The sequence below is a fragment of the Chionomys nivalis genome, chromosome 1 (assembly GCF_950005125.1).
Source record: "Chionomys nivalis chromosome 1, mChiNiv1.1, whole genome shotgun sequence".
Taxonomy (NCBI): Eukaryota; Metazoa; Chordata; class Mammalia; order Rodentia; family Cricetidae; genus Chionomys; species Chionomys nivalis.
In genome coordinates this window covers 110,627,986-110,647,410 of record NC_080086.1, presented here as the reverse complement: position 1 = coordinate 110,647,410, position 19,425 = coordinate 110,627,986, and the positions used below count along the sequence as shown (strand labels likewise).

Below are 19,425 nucleotides of genomic sequence, written 5' to 3'. Positions count from 1 at the left end.
GTTCTACAAGAAGCTTGCAGAAAACCAAACAACTGGATCAAAAAAGAAAAGTCACCTCCCCACATAACAACCAAAACACTAAACAGACAGAATAAAGACTTTACTCCCAGAATGCCTGAGGCAGAGGAGAGTGAGCTCTGAGTTCAAGGCTAGCCTGGTCAACACAGTGAGTTCCAGGACTACAGTGTGAAACCCTGTCACCAAAAAACAAACAAATAAAACCAGGAAAGAAATAATGAACTAAAAATAAAATGAAAGTCAACATAACTACACACTCACACAACAGTAATGAATATATTCTAAATATAATCAACACTCAAGTTAACTTTCAAAGAAAAAAATTAGTTATTTAGAAAGCATACTAGTCCTTCTCTCAGATGAACATTCTAAAGTTTCCCGACAGGATAGAAATTACATTCCCTGCAAATATCAACTCTCTGAGAATAAAAAAAGAAATGAAATATTAGTATTTTTTTCAGGTACTGCAAAACTGTAAATGACTTGTTTACAGAATTGACATTCTCAATCCCTTCGGTTTAAAACAGCCTGCAGCAAAACAAGGAGCAGCAACAGAAATGCAGTGCCAATTTGATTACACTCTTGGCCAGTCTCACTGGCATTTAAACATGCTGCAAATTTTTACAGTTGTAATTTGGACCTCACTGCAAACAAGTAAAATGTGAAGCAAATTTAGATTTCTCTGTCTTCAGACCTGAAATTTTGAAAACTGTAGTCAAGAGGGAAAAAAAAATCTCTTACAATATTGTTTTAAAAAGGCAGAGAGAAGGTGGGGAGGAAAATGAAAAAACCATAGAGGATTTCTGTAGGAGCCACCATGATAAGCTCAATATGAACAGATCACCTAAAGGAAGTTCTTTCCTTCCAACCATCATCACCTGCCAGAGTAGGGCTCAGCCACTGATAAATTTAATGGGGCCTGAGTCTCAGGAGCTTACAAGCAAGAAGTACCTGGTTGCAGGAGGGACCCTAATCTAAGATTACCTGAGCACCACCCGAGAAGAGACCATCCAAAGGAAATGCCTAACATTCCAACCATTGTTGGAAAAATTTCTTGATAGGACTGGATACTCTTCTTTGTGGAACCTTCTCTAACACCGGGGGTGTGGGGGACGCACTCTGGGATGATCAGGTGGGGGAGGGGAGAAAAGGAAAGAAAAAAGAACTCCAAGGTGACTGAGGGAAAATCCAAGTCAGCAGGAACAGAAGTACAAGAGAAGGAAAACAGCACAGCCCACCCAAGTCCCTACACGAATCGCCTGGACTCGGAATTACCAACCCGCCAGCCATGCAAATGTGCAGCACAGGTTCCCTGGCAAAACCTCACCGAGAGTTCTGGAGAAAACATGGGGTGAGCAGTAACTGGAGAGAATTAAGACTAAGGGTGAGAGCCGGGCGGTGGTGGCGCACGCCTTTAATCCCAGCACTCGGGAGGCAGAGGCAGGCGGATCTCTGTGAGTTCGAGGCCAGCCTGGTCTACAAGAGCTAGTTCCAGGACAGGATCCAAAAAAGCTACAGAGAGACCCTGTCTTGAAAAACAAAACAATACAAAACAAAATAAACAAACAAACAAAAAAGACTGAGGGTGAGGAGATACAACCTTTATTCATTGATTCTATCACTGTAAGGACAGAAAGCATAAAACACCTACATCTTCCTCTCTTCAGAAAGCAAAAGGAAAGAATGACAGAAAGCTGTACAAATTTGTCTTCTTATACCACAGCTACCATAATTAATGGGTTGTATCAACTTCAAACAATTGAAATTTGGTTATTTATAAAATAGTTCCATAATATCTTTGAAGATTATGCCCTGTGGTAGAGTTTTCTGAAATTACTATGGGATTCAGCTTGCTTCTGGTTACTGTGATAAATGCCACACTCAAAAGTAACACAGTCTAAGCAATGGTTCATTTGGCTTACACTTCCACGTGCAGCACAAAGGACATAAACAGAACTAGAGCAATTGGAGTTTATAACAGAAAGAAGCATTAGGAATTAGGCTGCCATTCTTTTTAAATAATAGTAATAGTGATAATATTAATTTATTATTATTATTATTTTGTGTGTGTGCGTGTGTGTGTGATTCTCTGGAGATGGAGTTGAATGGCCGAGAGATATCAACATGGGTGCTGGGAAATGAACTTGGGTTCTCTGTAAGAACATAAGAAGAGCTCTCAATTGCTGAACTAGTTCTGCAGCTCCACACTCATGTTCTTGGTGAGTTCGTCCTTCTGCAGTGTCCTCATGAACTCACTTCCCAAGACACAAAGGTCTTAGATGTCCTGAGAGTCATCATCGCACCATGACGGGGAATAGACATTGCTGCTGTCGTTCACGCTAAAGGCTGCAGCGCGGGGCATCTTCAAGGCCAGTCTTAGCGAAAAAGAATCTCAATAACCAAAATATTTCCAAAAGAAATTTATTATCAATACAGAAGATATTTAAGGACATACCCACTTAGAAAATGGGAATTGTGTCAGGCCAGGGTGGCGCACACCTTTAATTTCTGCATTCAAGAGGCAGAGGCAGGTGGATCTCTGTGAGTTTGAGGCAAGCATGGTCTACAAGAGTTAGTTCCAGGACAGGCTCCAAAGCCACAGAGAAACCTTGTCTCAAAAACCAAGAGAGAAAGAGAATAGGAATTAAGAGCAAAATGCTCTGGAGCCAATAGTTAAGAAGGAATCAGCCTGGATGTCCATCAGCTGACGTCTGGACCATGGATGTGTGGCTCACGTCCTCATTTGAATCCCACTCAGGATGAAGAAAACTGAGAGGACGTTTGCAGGTGAATGGATATTACTGGAGATGTAATTCTACAGTATATATATGAGCTCCAGGATCACACAATGGATATTACTGGAGATGTAATTCTACAGTATATATATGAGCTCCAGGATCACACAATGGATATTACTGGAGATGTAATTCTACACTATATATATGAGCTCCAGGATTACACAATGGATATTACTGGAGATGTAATTCTACAGTATATATATGAGCTCCGGGATTACACAAAGAAACCCTGTCTCCAAAAATGAACAACAACAAAAAAATCAAGAAAAGAAATAGTGATATCTTATCTATAAATTAGCAAAATGAAAAGTAAAGGAATTACACACACAAGAGTAATAAATATATTATAAATAATTCCATACTCAAGTCGATGTTCAAAAAAATTTTTTTCCATCGGGTAGAAAGCACTCTTTTTCTCTGAGATGAACATTCTAAAGTTTCCCCAGTAGACACATATTACATTATCTACCAAACCCAGCCAACTAGAGGCTGAAGGAAAGAGAATACTAATATTTTCCCCAAGGCTGCAACACTCTAAGTTACTTGTTACAGGATTGACACTCGCAGTCCCTTTTGTCTAAATCAGCCTACATCCAAACAAGCAGCAGCCACAAAAACCATGCCACTACCATGAAACTCTGAAGTCCCGCCGACCTGTCCACATTCTGCAGCTTTACAAAATTCAAATTTGAGGCTAAAAAAAATGCTGCAAACAAATTAAACGTGAAGCAAATTTAAATTTCTCTGTCTTCAGACTGATACTTTTGAAAAACTGCGGTCAGAAGAAAAACAAAACAAAAAAATCTCCTATAATATCATCAGAAAAAAAGAAACATGCAAAATCTATGCCCGATATGGTGATAGGGAGTTAGACATAGCTTTATGGCAAACTTCATTCACACGGGGAGGTATGGGGATCAATTCTGAGGCAGACTAGAAGAGGGAGGGGAGTGAAGGAGAGAGGAAAGAACTCCAGTGTAATACCCGAAATCCTAAATCAGCCCAAACCCAGGCACAAGAGGAGAACGAAACTATGAAAAACGCACGACCATACACAGTACAGCCTGGACTCAGCATCACCAATCCGCCAGTGCCAAGTCCCGCATGGATGCACCCTAGATGGCTGACAACTGAGGGGAAGCAGCTTCACCAGGACAGAAAAGCGGGAGACTAGGGCCTCAAGGTTGCCTGTGGGCTGCACAATTCAAGAACACTGACATAGGCATTGCTGGGACAGAATACTCCTTCCACTGGACTGCAAAACACCAGGGAGAAATCTTCGCTGATGGAGCCACAAAGAAGCTACTGCCCTAAACTCACCAGGCAGGATTCCAGGAGCCCAAAGCGCACTCACCATTTCGTACTTCTGATGGGTCTCAGTTTCCTTCCCAGAGGCCTGCAGTAAGCAGAACACAGGGCCGCCCAAAATGAATCCTCACAAGGATTCCCTCTGCTAGACCACACTTTGAAAATCTATCCATGCTACTCATTGGACAGCTCATTCCATTTAGTGAAGCTGTCCCTGATTGGCGAGCTCTACTCACTCCGCCCTAAGGTATCTAAAACGTTTAGGAAATAGCAGTTTCCAACTTTTGATGCCAGCACGCTTGAGGACGCAAAGTTCTCTGAATTTAAAGCCATTCGGGTATACATGATGAGACCATGACTGAAAGTCAAAAGTTCTTTCCAGACATGGTGGCAGGCATTTTTATATCCAGAAATCCTGAATCCTAAAGCAAGAAATTCATTAAAGTAGAGACTCACCTAGTCAAGAGCGCTAGCTCTATGGCAGCGAATGCCAACCAAAGAGAGCTACTCTCAAAACCAAAACCAAAAACCAACCAATGAACAAAAACAATCAAGCAAAATAAGAAAACAACAACAGAGAATAAATTTTTTATTATTCGTTTATTTATTTTTAAAAAAGCAAAAAACACCTTAAAATACTTATTTCTATAATCCCAGCACTCGGGAGGCAGAGGCAGGCGGATCTCTGTGAGTTCGAGACCAGCCTGGTCTACAAGAGCTAGTTCCGGGACAGGCTCCAAAACCACAGAGAAACCCTGTCTTGAACAACCAAAAAAAAAAAAAAAAAAAAAATACTTAATTCTGGGATAAACCTATTTCATTTTGGGATTTCTTGGCATGGCAAGAACCTAGAATCTAGGGTTCACTCACTCACTTCTTCGTATATCTGTCATTCCTCACCTGCATTTTCCTTCAAGTTAGATCCAGAAATTTGTTCTACAGACTCGAATCTCTTGCCCCTAAAAAACAAAACAAAACTGGACATCAGTGTAGGAGTAAGGCTCACGGAGATAAGGTGCAGAAACCACATATAGGATTGATAGGAAATCTCAAAATTTAAGGATGAAGCAAAAGACGAGGACTGACTCACAACCTATGCTTCAAAGCATCCGTTTTCTATTAATACAATTAAAAGTCACCAACAAGGAAATGCAATTGCTCAGTGATAGATAAAATAGACACGCATGCCATGTGTACCCCACTAAGGATTCACGTATGAAAAGCAATTTTTTTGTTGATTTTTTTTTTGTTTTGTCCAAGTTTATGAAGAAAGCCTTGACTCATTACATTAAATACTTCAATTTATCAGTTTCACTATGACTGGTTAGAAAGAACCCACAATTGTCATTCTCAAAATAATGATACAAAGACACCTTAGGACTTCATCATACCTGCTATTGCTTCCAGGGTCATAAAATGATTCTTTAAACACCATGGTATTCACTAGAGTAAAAATGACAGTCAATTACATACTAAATTGTATTTATTTTATTTTCATGACAATGAGTGTTTTTCTCGCATATACATCAGTCTGCCCATGTGTGCCTGTCACCATGGGAGGCCAGAAGATGATTGTGTATCCCCTGAAGCTGGACTCACAAACAGTTTAGAGCTGGCCTACACATCTTAGAAACCAGCCAAGATCCTCTGAAATAGATGTCTGTGGTATTATCTGCCGAGTCATATGTACACTTCCTATTCAGATTAAGATTTTAACAGGAATAAACAGTAACATTCACCAAGACTTTCTTCAGATGGCTACCCTGGGGTGTTGAGATAATTGAGCCATTAGAAGCTAGACTCACAACTTAATTGCATCTCTGAACATGACCATCACAGATGTTCTTCATATGACAGTGACTGTTTTAACTAGTCTTAGTCATGATGTGACTCTCCTCACAGCTAAACAACCCCCATAATGGTAAGTTAAAAAATGTTCCCTTGGCTGGGCGATGGTGGCGCATGCCTTTAATCCCAGCACTTGGGAGGCAGAGGCAGGCGGATCTCTGTGAGTTCGAAACCAGCCTGGTCTACATACAGAGCTAGTTCCAGGACAGGCTCCAAAGCCACAGAGAAACCCTGTCTCGAAAAACCAAAAAAAAAAAAAAAAAAAAAATGTTCCCTTGAAGAAGATGATCACGTCTGGGCTTATTGACCATGTATAGCACATATGGAGGGACAGAGGAAGGCAGAAACTTCTCAGCTTCTCACTATGTGTCAGTCCACAGATGAATATCTGCTGAGAAAGCTTGTCTCCCAAGACAACCTACTGCCAGGAGCCCTGTGACTTCCTCGGGGAACAGGCCTGAGAATAACATGAACAAGTTCTTCCTTTGGTAAGGCCTGGGAGAATTTAACCCATTATTGGCAAGGGTGATGGATAGATTGCTGTATATTTGGGGCATGACCCCAGGAGCATCTGTGCTACCTGGTCACCTTGCTTTCCTTACACTAACCATACTGCTGACTGCTTTGAGCTTCACTTTCTTAGTGCCTAATAGATGAGATGGCTGTTGCATTTGGAAAAACTTTCCCTTGATGACTCTCTGGATGAGCCAAGGGGATGGTGTTAAAAATGTACAGTGGACCTGATACAGCTCCTAAAGTCTTTGATGTTTCAGGTGTGACTATGAAATCAGGATTCTCAGGGACAGAGTGTTGCCTACACAGTGCATTTTGTGACTAATTTGAAATAGTCACAATACTTCGGGATATTACAAATTTGCATAATTGTCCTGGAAAGAACAATCCTAACTGCGAGAGTCTAAGAGAAATGCAAATAAATAAACGAATCTAGAGTTAATGAGAACAGTCTAGGGACAGGGAATAATAATGAAAATCATAGAAACCCACAGTGCCCCCAATTTCTAATAACTGTGCCAATAATATAGGAGTCAACACTTTTGGAAGCTGAGAAAACTGGAACTTGAGAACAAGAGATAAGCAATGCCAACTTATAATTAAGTTTCTAAGTTATGTAATCTACAGGATGATAGGGAAAAACCTAGTGTATCCTCCATAGGAGATAAAGAAGTATAGAACAGCCGGGCGGTGGTGGCGCACGCCTTTAATCCCAGCACTTGGGAGGCAGAGGCAGGCGGATCTCTGTGAGTTCGAGACCAGCCTGGTCTACAAGAGCTAGTTCCAGGACAGGCTCCAAAGCCACAGAGAAACCCTGTCTCGAAAAACCAAAAAAAAAAAAAAAAAAAAAAAAAAGAAGTATAGAACAAAGTGATTCAGCCTTGGCTGATGAGTTGATTGTAAGAGTTTAGATTTCACTACAGCTAAATATTAACCACCAAAGCTAAATTTTATTTTCGCTTTGCATCACATTGTAACTACAAAGAGTGTCAACTGGGCACACTGTTCTACCTGTAGATGTGCCTAGTGAGAAAACTTCCTTTGTTGCTTGCTTTACTGCTTATCTTGTGATATTAAAGTTACAATCAAGTAGGTAATGATTGCCAGTGGGGACGTTGGGGCACAAAAAGAGAAGGAAGTAAGGGAACAAATTGGCAATTATTTTAACTATTATTAGTTACCTAAGGAAACAAATATGAGTGTTAAACTGTTCATGCAAACTATTGAAATTATGAATAAAAATGGCTCACACCATCTGGGGTCACAGACACTTGTTTGCAATAGGTGGTCACAGTTTTCTTTGTTTCACGAAATCACACATCCATCCCAGGTCATGGGACCCATTAGGAGCAAGGATCCTAGCAGCCTGAGTCTCTTTGGCAAATGATTTCCAAAAGGAGAGATTGCATAGCAGGCTTTCCTATAAGGAGTTGGTACAATGTCCTCATTGCAAAGCCCGCCCCATCAGCCCTATGAAGGATCTCTGCTCGCTTTCTCCCATTGCACACCTTCCCTGCATAGCAGCAAAGTAGGTGCCACTTGAGAATGAGCTCTTTGTCTTCTGAGGTCAGACTCTGGTCTCCTTCCTGCTTTTTGTTTTCTGTGCCCTGAAATGTAGTACTAGTGAAAATTCTATTCTTGCCTCCAATGAAGTTCATCCTGTAACATGATTAATTCCTGATTAAATATTCCTTCATGCAATTCCTTCTACTTGGAGAAGCCTAGAGCAAAGCGGCGCACGCCTTTAATCCCAGCACTCGGGAGGCAGAGGCAGGCGGATCTCTGTGAGTTCGAGGCCAGCCTGGTCTACAAGAGCTAGTTCCAGGACAGGCACCAAAGCTACAGAGAAACCCTGTCTCGAAAACCCCAAAAAAAAAAAAAAAAAAAAAAAAAAAAAAAAACAAGCAAACAACAATACAATTCCAAGCCCTTCACTTGCCTCACAGAACTCTCAAAGGGCAAACCTGGGAACGCTTTTCAAATATCTGGGTTTTGCCACAGATTTGGTAGTGAAAAGAAGTCTGATTTAAAACTCTCTTCCTTCGTGACTGGGAATTGTGACAATTGTGACACCCTCTTACAGAGTAAACCATTTGATCGTCTCACATGATCCTTTTTAATGGACAGAACATACACAGAGTGATCAAATTTGCTTGGGCGACCCAGCCTAAGACCCAAGCATTTATTTACCTTATGCAGTGCATGGTTTAGGGTTCAAAAGTAAGGAAAATATAAAGTCATAAAGGTGTTGACAGGAAAACTCTAAAGCAGCACAGACATAGCTCTTAAGGAGTCTACCAACAGAGTACACACTCACGGCCATTCACACATATGGGAGCCCACAGAAGTGAATCCATTCCACCTTAGCTGAAGGTCAGAGAGTTCAGAGCTCTTCAAGCTCCTTCAGGGTCATACAACAGAAAGTTTTGACCTAAGGTGTGGCTACAGGATGCTTTGCCTAGACAAAGGACATTTCGTTCTAGGGTGTGGTTACTTGATGTTCAGAGATGTTAGGAGGTTATTACCCTTATTTGTTCTTTGTACCATGGTAAAGAAGTCTTTCACCTTCCCCTGCTTTTGGATTTCTTTGTTGAGAGTTCTTTGTTTAGCTCTGTACTCCAATTTTTTCATTGGATTATTTGTTCTTTTAATGACCAATTTCTTGTGTTCTTTGTATATTTTGGAGACCAGTCCTCTGTCTGATGTGGGGTTATCGTGAAGATCTTTACCCATTCTGTAGGCTGTTGTTTTGTCTCGTTGACCATGTCCTTTACTTTACAGAAGCTTTTCAGTTTCAAGAGGTTCCATTTATTAATTGTTTCCTAAGTGTCTGTGCTGCTGGGCTTATAATTAAGATGTGGTCTACCATGCCAAGGCATTCAAGTATACGTCCCACTTTCTCTTCTACAAGGTTCAGTGTGGCTGGCTTTAGGTTGGGGTCTTTGATCCATTTGAACCTGAGTTTTGTGCATAGTGATAGCTATAGGTCTATTTTAATTCTTCTACATGTTGATATCCAGTTATGCCAGCACCATTTGTTAAATATGCCTTTTTTCCCATTTGATATATTTTGCTTCTTTGTCAAAGATCAGGTGTTCGAAAGTATGTGGATTAATACCTGGGTCCTTGATTCAGTTCCATTGATCCCCCTGTCTCCTTTTATGCCAGTATGTTTCATTTTTTTAAGTAAGCTTCTCTCTATTATGTAGTATTGACTTTGATGAATACAGCTTAGGTAGACTAAAGATCTTAGTCTTTCAGGTGCCACTGACATTTATATGTTTATTTGACGTGGAATATTCCTGTACAATGTGTAAATTATGCTCTGATTGATTTAATAAATAAGCTGACTGACCAGTGGCCAGGCAGGATAAGGCTAAGCAGAAAAACCAAACTTAAGAAGTAAAGAAGGGCAGAGTCAGAGGAGATGACAGCCAATTGCCAAGCAAATTTGACATCTAGAAAACAAGGTAAGAAGCCATAAACCACATGGCAGAACATAGAACCATGGGTTAATTTAAATGTAAGAGTTTCCTAATAATAAGTCTTAGCTATTGACTGAGGATTTATAATTCATATAAGCCTCAGAGTGGCTTGTTTTGGAGTGGGCAGTCTGGAGAGGAGACTTCTTCCTACATTCATCCCTCGAACCTCCTGCAGTTTTTATTTTTTTTTCTGGCTCAATTTCTCTGTGAGTGTTATGATCCTCACAAGCTTAAGGGGCTAACAGGATTATGGCCAATCACCACTTAATTATGAGCCATATAGTACCATATTATTTTTATAAAACACAAGTAGATATAGAAATACCTTTTTTTGTTTTTTGATTTTTTTCGAGACAGGGTTTCTCTGGTTTTGGAGCCTGTCCTGGAACTACCTCTTGTAGACCAGGCTGGTCTAGAACTCACAGAGATCCGCCTGCCTCTGCCTCCCAAGTGCTGGGATTAAAGGCGTGCGCCACCACCGCCCGGCAGAAAGTACCTTTATACAAAGAGTTAATAAAGATAATTTTTAAAGCTAAGGAATTGTATCATTTCTCAGTTTTAAATTAATCTGTTGATAAAATCCTATTTTAGAGTCCCATGGTGGTGGTCGCACATCCTTTAATTCCAGGACTCAGAACAAAGAGGTAGATAGATCACTCTGAGTTCAAAACTACCCTGAACTACAAGGCATGTTCCAGGACAGCCAGGGTATTTACAGAGAAACTCTCTCTTGACAAACTAAAAACATACAAACAAAATACCCATGTTTTGCCTGTATTAGCAATCTTTAATCTAAAGCTTATTCTTTTAAAGATATGGTTTTAATCTAAAAAGAAAGATGAGTGTCCAAAACATAGAGCCTAACCTGATTATTGGTAAGCCTCTAAGTAGTCTGAACAGACATCATGAGATTAGCATTTAAACCATTTTTATTCCATTTATTTTAATTTGGTAATGATCAAAGTTTGGGAAAGTCAGTCTTTTAAGAGGAGAGCATAATCTTGGATAGGTAGGATCAACATAATAAAAATGGCAATACTACCAAAAGAAATCTAGAGATTCAATGCAATCCCCATAAAAATCCCAACACAATTCTTCACAGACCATTAAAAAACAATAATCAACTTCATATGAAAAAAACAAAATAACCCACGATAGCCAAAACAATTCTATACAATAAAGGAACTTCTGAAGGTGTCATCATTCCCAACATCAAGCTTTATTATAGAACTACAGTAATGAAAATAGCTTGGTATCGGCATAAAAACAGAGAGGTTGACCAATGGAATTGAATCGAAGATTGGGATATTAATCCACACACCTATGAATACCTCATTTTTGACAAAGAACCTAAAATAATAGAATGGAAAAAAGAAAGCATCTTCAGCAAATAGTGCTGGAACAAGTGGATGTCAACATGTAGATAAATGAAAATAGATTCATATGTATCCTCATGCACAAAACTCACGTCCAAATGGATAAAAGACATCAATATAAATCTGACTCCACTAAATTTGATAGAAGAGAAAGTGGGAAGTAGCCTTCAATGCATGGACACAGGAGACCACTTCATAAATATAACCCCAGTAGCACAGACACTGAGAGTAACAATAAATAAATGGGACCTCCTGAAACTGAGAAACTTCTGTAAAGCAAAGGACACAGTTAATAAGACAAAAAAAGTAACCTACTGACTGGGAAAATATCTTCACCAACCCACATCAGACAGAGAACTGATCTCTAAAATACATAAAGGACTCAAGGAATTAGATATCAAAATCCAAATAATCTTATTAAAAATGTGGTTAAGAACTAAATAGAGAATTCTCAGTAGAAGAATCTTGTTTTTTTTTTTTTTTTTTTTTTTTTCGAGACAGGGTTTCTCAGTGGCTTTGGAGCCTGTCCTGGAACTAGCTCTTGTAGACCAGGCTGGTTTCGAACTCACAGAGATTCACCTGCCTCTGCCTCCCAAGTGCTGGGATTAAAGGCGTGCGCCACCACCGCCCGGCTTCAGTAGAAGAATCTTAAATAGCTGAAAGATGCCACCACCTGGATATTTAGTGGCTTGGCTTTACCTTCTGGTAAAGATCAGAGGAGCAGAGGAGCAGCCGCCAGTTACATCCTACCTCTTCAGTTCCTCCATCCAAAAAAATTGAGATCCTTTCTCTGCCCTGCCTTATCACTTCCTGTTTCCTCTCTGTGTAGTCCTCCAGACCTCTATAGTGATGTTTTATTTATGTTTTATAAATAAAGCTTGCCTGAAGACCAGAAGGTAAAGCCAAGCCACTAGAGACCAGGCAGTGGAGTCACACACCTTTAATCCCAGGATTTGGGAGACAGAGGCAGATGGATCTCTGTGAGTTCAAGGTCACCCTGGGCTACATCAATGCAGAAACAGGTCCAGATGGTGGTGGCTCACACCTTTAATGCCAGTACTAAAAAGTCACATGCCATTAACACAGCACTAGAGAGGACTATAAGGCGGAATGAATGACAGAACCTCATTCTCTTTCAGCCTGAGGATTTCTTAAAGGTAAGAGCTCTTTAGTGGCTTGCCTACTTTGGTTTTCTGATCTTCAGGTTGGATGGCAATGTCTATTGTTTTTGTTATTCATGCTACAGTCTTCTATGTTTAACTAGTGGCAACCTCTGCCCTCTGACTCCCAGCAAGCTTTTTTGTCAGAACACAAACAAAATATCATAATTTCCCCATTTTGTTTAAATAAAAAGTAAAGGATTTAGCTAACATAGTAAGACTATATACAATATGTACAATAACTATATACAAATATATGCAGGTAAGAATTACATTAACGATGTCTAGTCCATTTGCATTTGACAAATTCAGAGAAAATCCTCCATTATCTATCCTATCTTGGTGAGTCCAAAGTGTTGTACCTAATCCACTTTCTATCCTACCTTGTATTACCAACCCAAAACTATCCTTTTTATCTTTCAACCTTACACACCTTACACCTCTGTTATGAGTTTCTTTTATGAATTTATTAATAAGGAAAGCTATAACTATCTAGTCTTAGACTACATCAAAGACCTAAGAAGGGTATATATTACCTGAGTAAACAGGAAGTGCAGAGCAAACTACTTCCAAACTTAAAAAAACAAACAAACAAAAAAAAACCAAAAAACAAAACAAAACAACAACAACAAAAAAAAAAACTGGCTGCCTGGACAGTACCCAAGGTTTCTCTGTAATGTTGGGCCATCCATTTTTAGCCTACAGGCCTAGAATATCTGACAAACTTTTCTGAGAAACAGAAAATTCTGGAGGGCTGTCCCTGCTTGTCTTGGGAAAGTTCAACAGTCACTTTCTTTTGTGTCCTGCTTGTCCAATTAGGACAGCATATTGTTAGCAGTTGAGGCAAAGGCAGTTTCTTGCCCAGTGGCTGAATTTTGCCACAGAGAAAGTAAATTCCATCATTTTCTCTGAAGTAAATCAGTGCTTTCTGGAGCAGACCTGTCACAATGTCATTAAAAAAAACCCAAACCTTATGTTATTAAAATGTCTTAAATGCCATATTCTGTAGATCTGTGAAGTGATTGAGGACCACCTGTCAATTTGACCCTGAAAGCAAACCTCACATGACTACAAGTTTGATTATGATAGGTGACTAAGTACTAACCTGCACTTATTATCATCCTGAATAGTTTGTAATAATAACTTTCAAGGACTAGAAGTTTATTTATATTACACTGTTAAATAATCAATAGATACAATACCTTGAGCAAGAGTAGAAATATATATGCAATTTGTTTTAACAAAAATAACTTAAAATTTGTATCGATGTACAAAAATCTTACATGAGAGTAGAAACATATGTTCAATATAACAAAAATAATATCAACTTTGTATCAATATACAAAGTCCATACCAATATAAAATATTTAAGACTAGTAGTTGCTTTTTTAGTTTAAAAGTAGATTCAATAATCTATCTTTTTATCCTATCACTCCTATATTTCTCCTTTTTCTTTTCAGAACAAGATCTTTGAATCTAATCTCCTTTGTTCATCTTTTTTTCCCCAACCATTACCAATAACAACCTGCAGCCAATCCCCCTAAACAAGGACAAATATCTACAACCCACTGAAAGGCCAAAAACTGCACACCCCACCTCTTGGGAATTTGGATGTTGTGTTCTTAAAATTACTGTCTGGCATCTTTATGGGACACTGAAAAAATTAAGTTAATTGTCAAGTCCTGGGAGAGGTAGTTGTATCATTTGTTGTCCAGTCTCTGTGTAATGGGAAAGTGTTGGGAGCACTGAACCCCCAGATCCTGAAACATCTTATTTTCCTCAGCAGCTCTGAGCACGAGACCCTCAGGAGTTCCTGATGGCAGGAGAATGGTTTCTGGTGGGTTTGGCTGGGGCGTGGCTATCCCTATATAAGCTGCCCCTGAACACAATAAAGGAGAATTCTTGGGGCATTCTAGCTCAAGGATGACCTGTGTCCCTGTCTGTTTCTGTTGAGTCTTTGTGTGTTCCGATCTCCAGCCCCTTGCCCGGTTCACGAACTGTATAGCAGCGCATAGAGCGCAGACGGGCGTCATGGGCAGCAGGAAAGTGCAGGACTTGTCTCAAGTCCTGGCTAGAGTATCTTGTGAGGCTGGACTATCTCAGATAGCCACCTTGAAACTGCCCTGAGCAGGTCGTAGTCTACAGCTGATCTTTGGGTGGTGTTTGTCTTCTTAGTGCATTACCACAATGCAGGTGGAATCATGGTGGGGCCCTATCTTCCTTTTTGAGACTTCAGAGTTTGCTACGAGGCATGGTCATGGGTCACTACAGAAAACGTAAACATTTTAAACATCATATGCAGCAGCTCTTGAAGAGGTTAAAGGACCACAATTTGTTTAGTACATGCAGAGTACAAAAACTTAACTCCTACTTACCTGATAGAGACTCAAGCCTAAAATCACATACAGGGAGCTAAATGAAGCCTTTTTCTTTAAGTAGTACTCTATATGACCATTAATATTATGAAAAAAGTTTAAAACATACATATATACTAATTTTACAAATTTTGAGATAATATTTATACCTTAAGAAAAGTTTTAAAGAGTCAAATGAAACAAAGGGTGAGTGTCAATAGAACAATCCCTTAATTTTCTTTTTTCTTCTGTTCCATACCAGGTGACTCTTCTGACATGAGACAAAGATTTTGGATTTTCCTTTAACATGCATGCTTGGATTTAGAGAAGGAAAGAACCATGTTCAGACTCCAAAGCCATCTTTAGTTTTTAACTGGACTGGACTACAAAAAGACCATTTGCCTTAAATGTAGAGAACAGCAGAAACATTTTGAAGGTGTATGAAATTTTTTCCTGTTGGAAATGTGATATACCAATAAGCCAATTTGCTCTTTTTCTTGGGACATTTTTTTTGAATGATTCATCCTTTTTCTTCAGATGTCTTATTTTTCCAGTGGTCTTTAAATTCTTTAGCTGGATGCCTTCATTCTCCTGGAAAGATAAAAAAAGAAAAGAAAAGGAAAGAAAAGAAAAGAAAAAGAAAAAAAAGCATGCCCCAACCCTAACTTTGGAAAGTTTCCCTTTTGGCAAATTATTTCTAATCAAATGGAAAGCATTTGTTATTTGTAAAAGTTACTTTAGATTGAATGGTCACACAGGTTGATGAACTACCTCCTCTTCTGATCAAGAGCTCTTGCTTATCTTCTAAAGCTGTTCTGTCATCCACAGAAGTATGGTTTTTTACAGTAGGCATGAGGTCCTTTAATTGCTCTGGGGAGGAGTTTCCCCCACTGTGACAGAGAATGATAGAACCAAATCTGACACAGGGGCCTGTGACAGCCCACCCCCCAAGGTGTTTCCCTATGGAAAAGTGTTATCCTGTCTGTTTCTTGTTGATCTGCATTCATTGGTCCAATGTTGACCTTTGACACACCTGCATATTTTAGAAGGGAGGGCCCTTCTGCTTGGGTTATTCCTACAGGAAACATTGTTTCTAGGAAATCCCTGTCTACAGTCTCCTTTTGGGTGACCTTGTTTGCCAAAATTAAAACACCTGACATTTTTTTGTTCTTCAAGCCTCTGGAAATCAACTCTCCCATGCAAGGCATCATCATGGTCATGAGATTCAATACTGACTGTATCTTGGTTTCATTCCTCTATGGGTGCTGATCTTGCCTTTAAAGGTCTAATTATTCTTTTGCATTGTGAAGTAGAATTTTTAAAAGCCAAAGATTCAATTATTATTTGTCTAACTTCTGAATTTGGTATTATTCTATTTACAGCTGAAGTCAATCTTTATAAAAAATCATGAAGTTTTTTTTCAGGCCCTGTATGATTTTAGTAAATGACTCAGTTCTCTTTCCAACTTTTTCATTTCTGTCCCAAGCATTCAAAGCCGCTGCATGGCTTAGTGTCAAGGTATGGCCATCATATACAGATGGTCTTTGTACACCAGCATAATCACCCTCTCCAAGAAGTTGGTCTTGGGAGACAGTGAAGCAAAGTCACAAAAAGGGTTCATGGGCAACATGCTACAAGCTGCTTGATGGTGACATGGACCTGCTGTTTCCCAGAGTTGGGGTGCTGACCATGGCTGCAAGAGCTAGGAGTAAATGGACCTCTGGTAGGAGACAACAGCCAAAGCTGAAACTTTGGTCCTCCCATGTCTGCTTAACATCTTAAAAACTCTCCTAGTCAGAAAATGATTATGGATACACAATAAAGACAGATTCAGACAAAAAAGAAACCTCTAAAAGGCTCACTGTGTGTTTAAAATGTATGTAGGCTTAAGAAAGAAAATGGATATAGGCAGTTATAAAAATAAATAATAGTCTTAAAAAATAAAACAAAGTCTTTAAAGGGTCACTAAAAGAAATATTTAAAAAGCCACATAATGATGGAAAATACAGAGGGTCTGGATTATGTATACTATTGTTTTGACTTTTAAAATTTTTTTAAAAATATTTATTTATTATGTATACAATATTCTGTCTGTGTGTATGCCTGCAGACCAGAAGAGGGCACCAGACCCCATTACAGATGGTTGTGAGCCACTATGTGGTTGCTGGGAGTTGAACTCAGGACCTTTGGAAGAGCAGGCAGTGCTCTTAACCTCTAAGCCATCTCTCCAGCCCTTTCTTTGACTTTTTTGACTATTAATGAACTAACTATGGAGAGACATTTGATTGTGGGGGCTGCTAAGCTTAACCAATGTAAAGATATCTTGACTTCAAAATTTGGGTCTAAAGATATGTTGCTTTGAAAAAGTGGTCTGCTTTAGTTTTCACAGTTGAAAAGCTATGGATTTCTCCCAGGTTAATATGGTTTGATCAAGTAAGATCCCCTGAGAGGTGCATCATAGGAGTGATGGCCCAGGTGACCCAACATCCAGAACAACTTCAAGGCAACTGGCTGAGATGATTCAGCCTCAGAGACTACTATAGCCAAGATTTAACTATAATTCTAAATTTTCTCAGGATCTCCTTAAGATTACCAGTGCCTCCAGTGGTATAGAAAACTATACCCTAATTCTCAAAATATTGGTTATAAATAGTTTTGATATAAATGGGGTTGGATTAAATGGTTAATGGCCATAGTCAATCTCTTTCTAAAGAAAAAGTGATAAAATATAAAAATGATGGAGAAAGGGGTAAATTATTGAATGTACTATCTAAAATCAATTATTAATCTCAAAATGCTTACATGGTATAGATTTTTCCTTATTGATAAAAATTTGAGGTCAATTTTGTTATACTGCATATATATTTCTTATCTTCTTTAAGGTATTATGTTTATACAGCTCATTTAAAAATGTAATGCATAATTAAAGATACAGATAGTCATCTATTAATAGTCAACCTTATAGTAATATTAATTAGGTTTTCTATGCATACAAAGATATTTTAATTAGGTAGGTAATCTACAAACACTTCAAAGACCTACAGAATATGACACTTAAAATGTTTTAGGAACTTTGACTTTTCTCAATCATGAGACTCATCTTCTCCTGACAGCATCACCCTGACCTAAAGAAAACTGACTTCTGAACTTGCCAAAATAAGATGAGACAATCCCTCAGGGATCCTGTTTCAAGAAAGAGTCTGCAAGACATTCTACAGGGCACAAAGGAAGATAACTGACAAACTGCCAATATAAGTGGGACTGTTTCAAATTTCCTCCTTAACAGAGAAGTCTGTCAGACACTGTAGGCCTATAGGCTGAAGGTGGTTGCAGAAAAACTTTGGGCGACTGTCCAAGCAGTCAGAGATCTCTGTCATTTCTAGAGTTTTGGAAATTGCTTACAATGCATTTCTTGTTTACTTAGGTAATGTTATATCTTTTTGAAGTCTTTGATGGAGTTGAAGACTAAATAGTTATAATTGTAGTTTTCTTTAGTTATGATAAAAGATAAATATAGAAGTTTAGACACAAAGATAGGATAGACAGAGTATTTTTTTAGTTTTTCCAAATACAAATAGACTAATAATATAACTGTAATTCTTGCTTGATACCTGCTTTGTTGTATATAATTTTACAATGTTAAAGTTAAGACCTTCCTTTTAAACTAGACAGAAAAGCGGAAATGATGTGGCAGGCCCCTCTGTATGCTGTGAACATATTTTATTACTACTGGCTAATAAAAAAGCTGCTTTGGCCTATGTCAGGGTAGAACATAGCTAGGCAGAAAATTCAAGCAAAGAGAGAGGGAGAAAAAAGTCGAAGTCAGAGGTACCAGCAGTCACTGGGGAAGCAAGATGTGAGGTAACAAGCCATTAGCCTCATGGTAAATTAGAGAATAGAAATGGGTTAATTTACATTGTAAGAGATAGTTGATAATAAATCTGATCTAATAGGCCAAACAGCAATTATAATTAAATCTCAGATGGTTACTAGGAAATGAGGAGGTGGTAGAAGAGAAACCCCCAGTTACATCTTCCTTCTCACATCCTCTCTGATCTCTGATCAGTAGATTTAGCAGAGTTGTAGGAAAATTAAAGTTGTCCTGTTTTCCAATGAGACTGTTAATAACTAGAGGTATGGTACAAAACATTATTCTTTTGATCCTTTTCCATATTTGTATCAGTTTCCAAGTACAGATATTGATCACCCAGGACAGTTAATCAACTATTGAAGAAACTCTGTTTGAAACTTGGAACTGTTGGTGCTACAGTCAGTGATGATGCAGGGTTAAGAGAATTTACTGCTCTTACAGAGTGATAAAGACTCGATTTCTCGCTACATTTGCTAGCTTACAACCATCCATAACTTTAGTTCCAAGGATCTCACACCATCTTCTCACTTCCATAGGAGTGAAGCATAGTGAGCATACATAAACGCCGGCAAAACATTTTTTTTAATATTTATTTATTTATTATGTATACAATATTCTGTCTGTGTGTATGTATGCAGGCCAGAAGAGGGCACCAGACCTCATTACAGATGGTTGTGAGCCACCATGTGGTTGC

At 38.9% G+C, this 19,425-nt stretch overlaps 1 protein-coding gene across 1 annotated transcript in view; it reads right to left on the bottom strand.

The window, feature by feature from the left end:
• The window catches only part of LOC130881510 (zinc finger protein 491-like), a 38,996-nt gene extending 33,437 nt beyond the window's left edge, over window positions 1–5,559 (bottom strand). Inside the window, 3 exon segments of the mRNA XM_057781156.1 lie at window positions 3,446–3,510; window positions 5,025–5,083; window positions 5,516–5,559. Coding sequence (XP_057637139.1) covers window positions 3,446–3,510; window positions 5,025–5,083; window positions 5,516–5,559 — 168 coding nt within the window.
• Window positions 5,560–19,425: the final 13,866 nt, after the last annotated feature.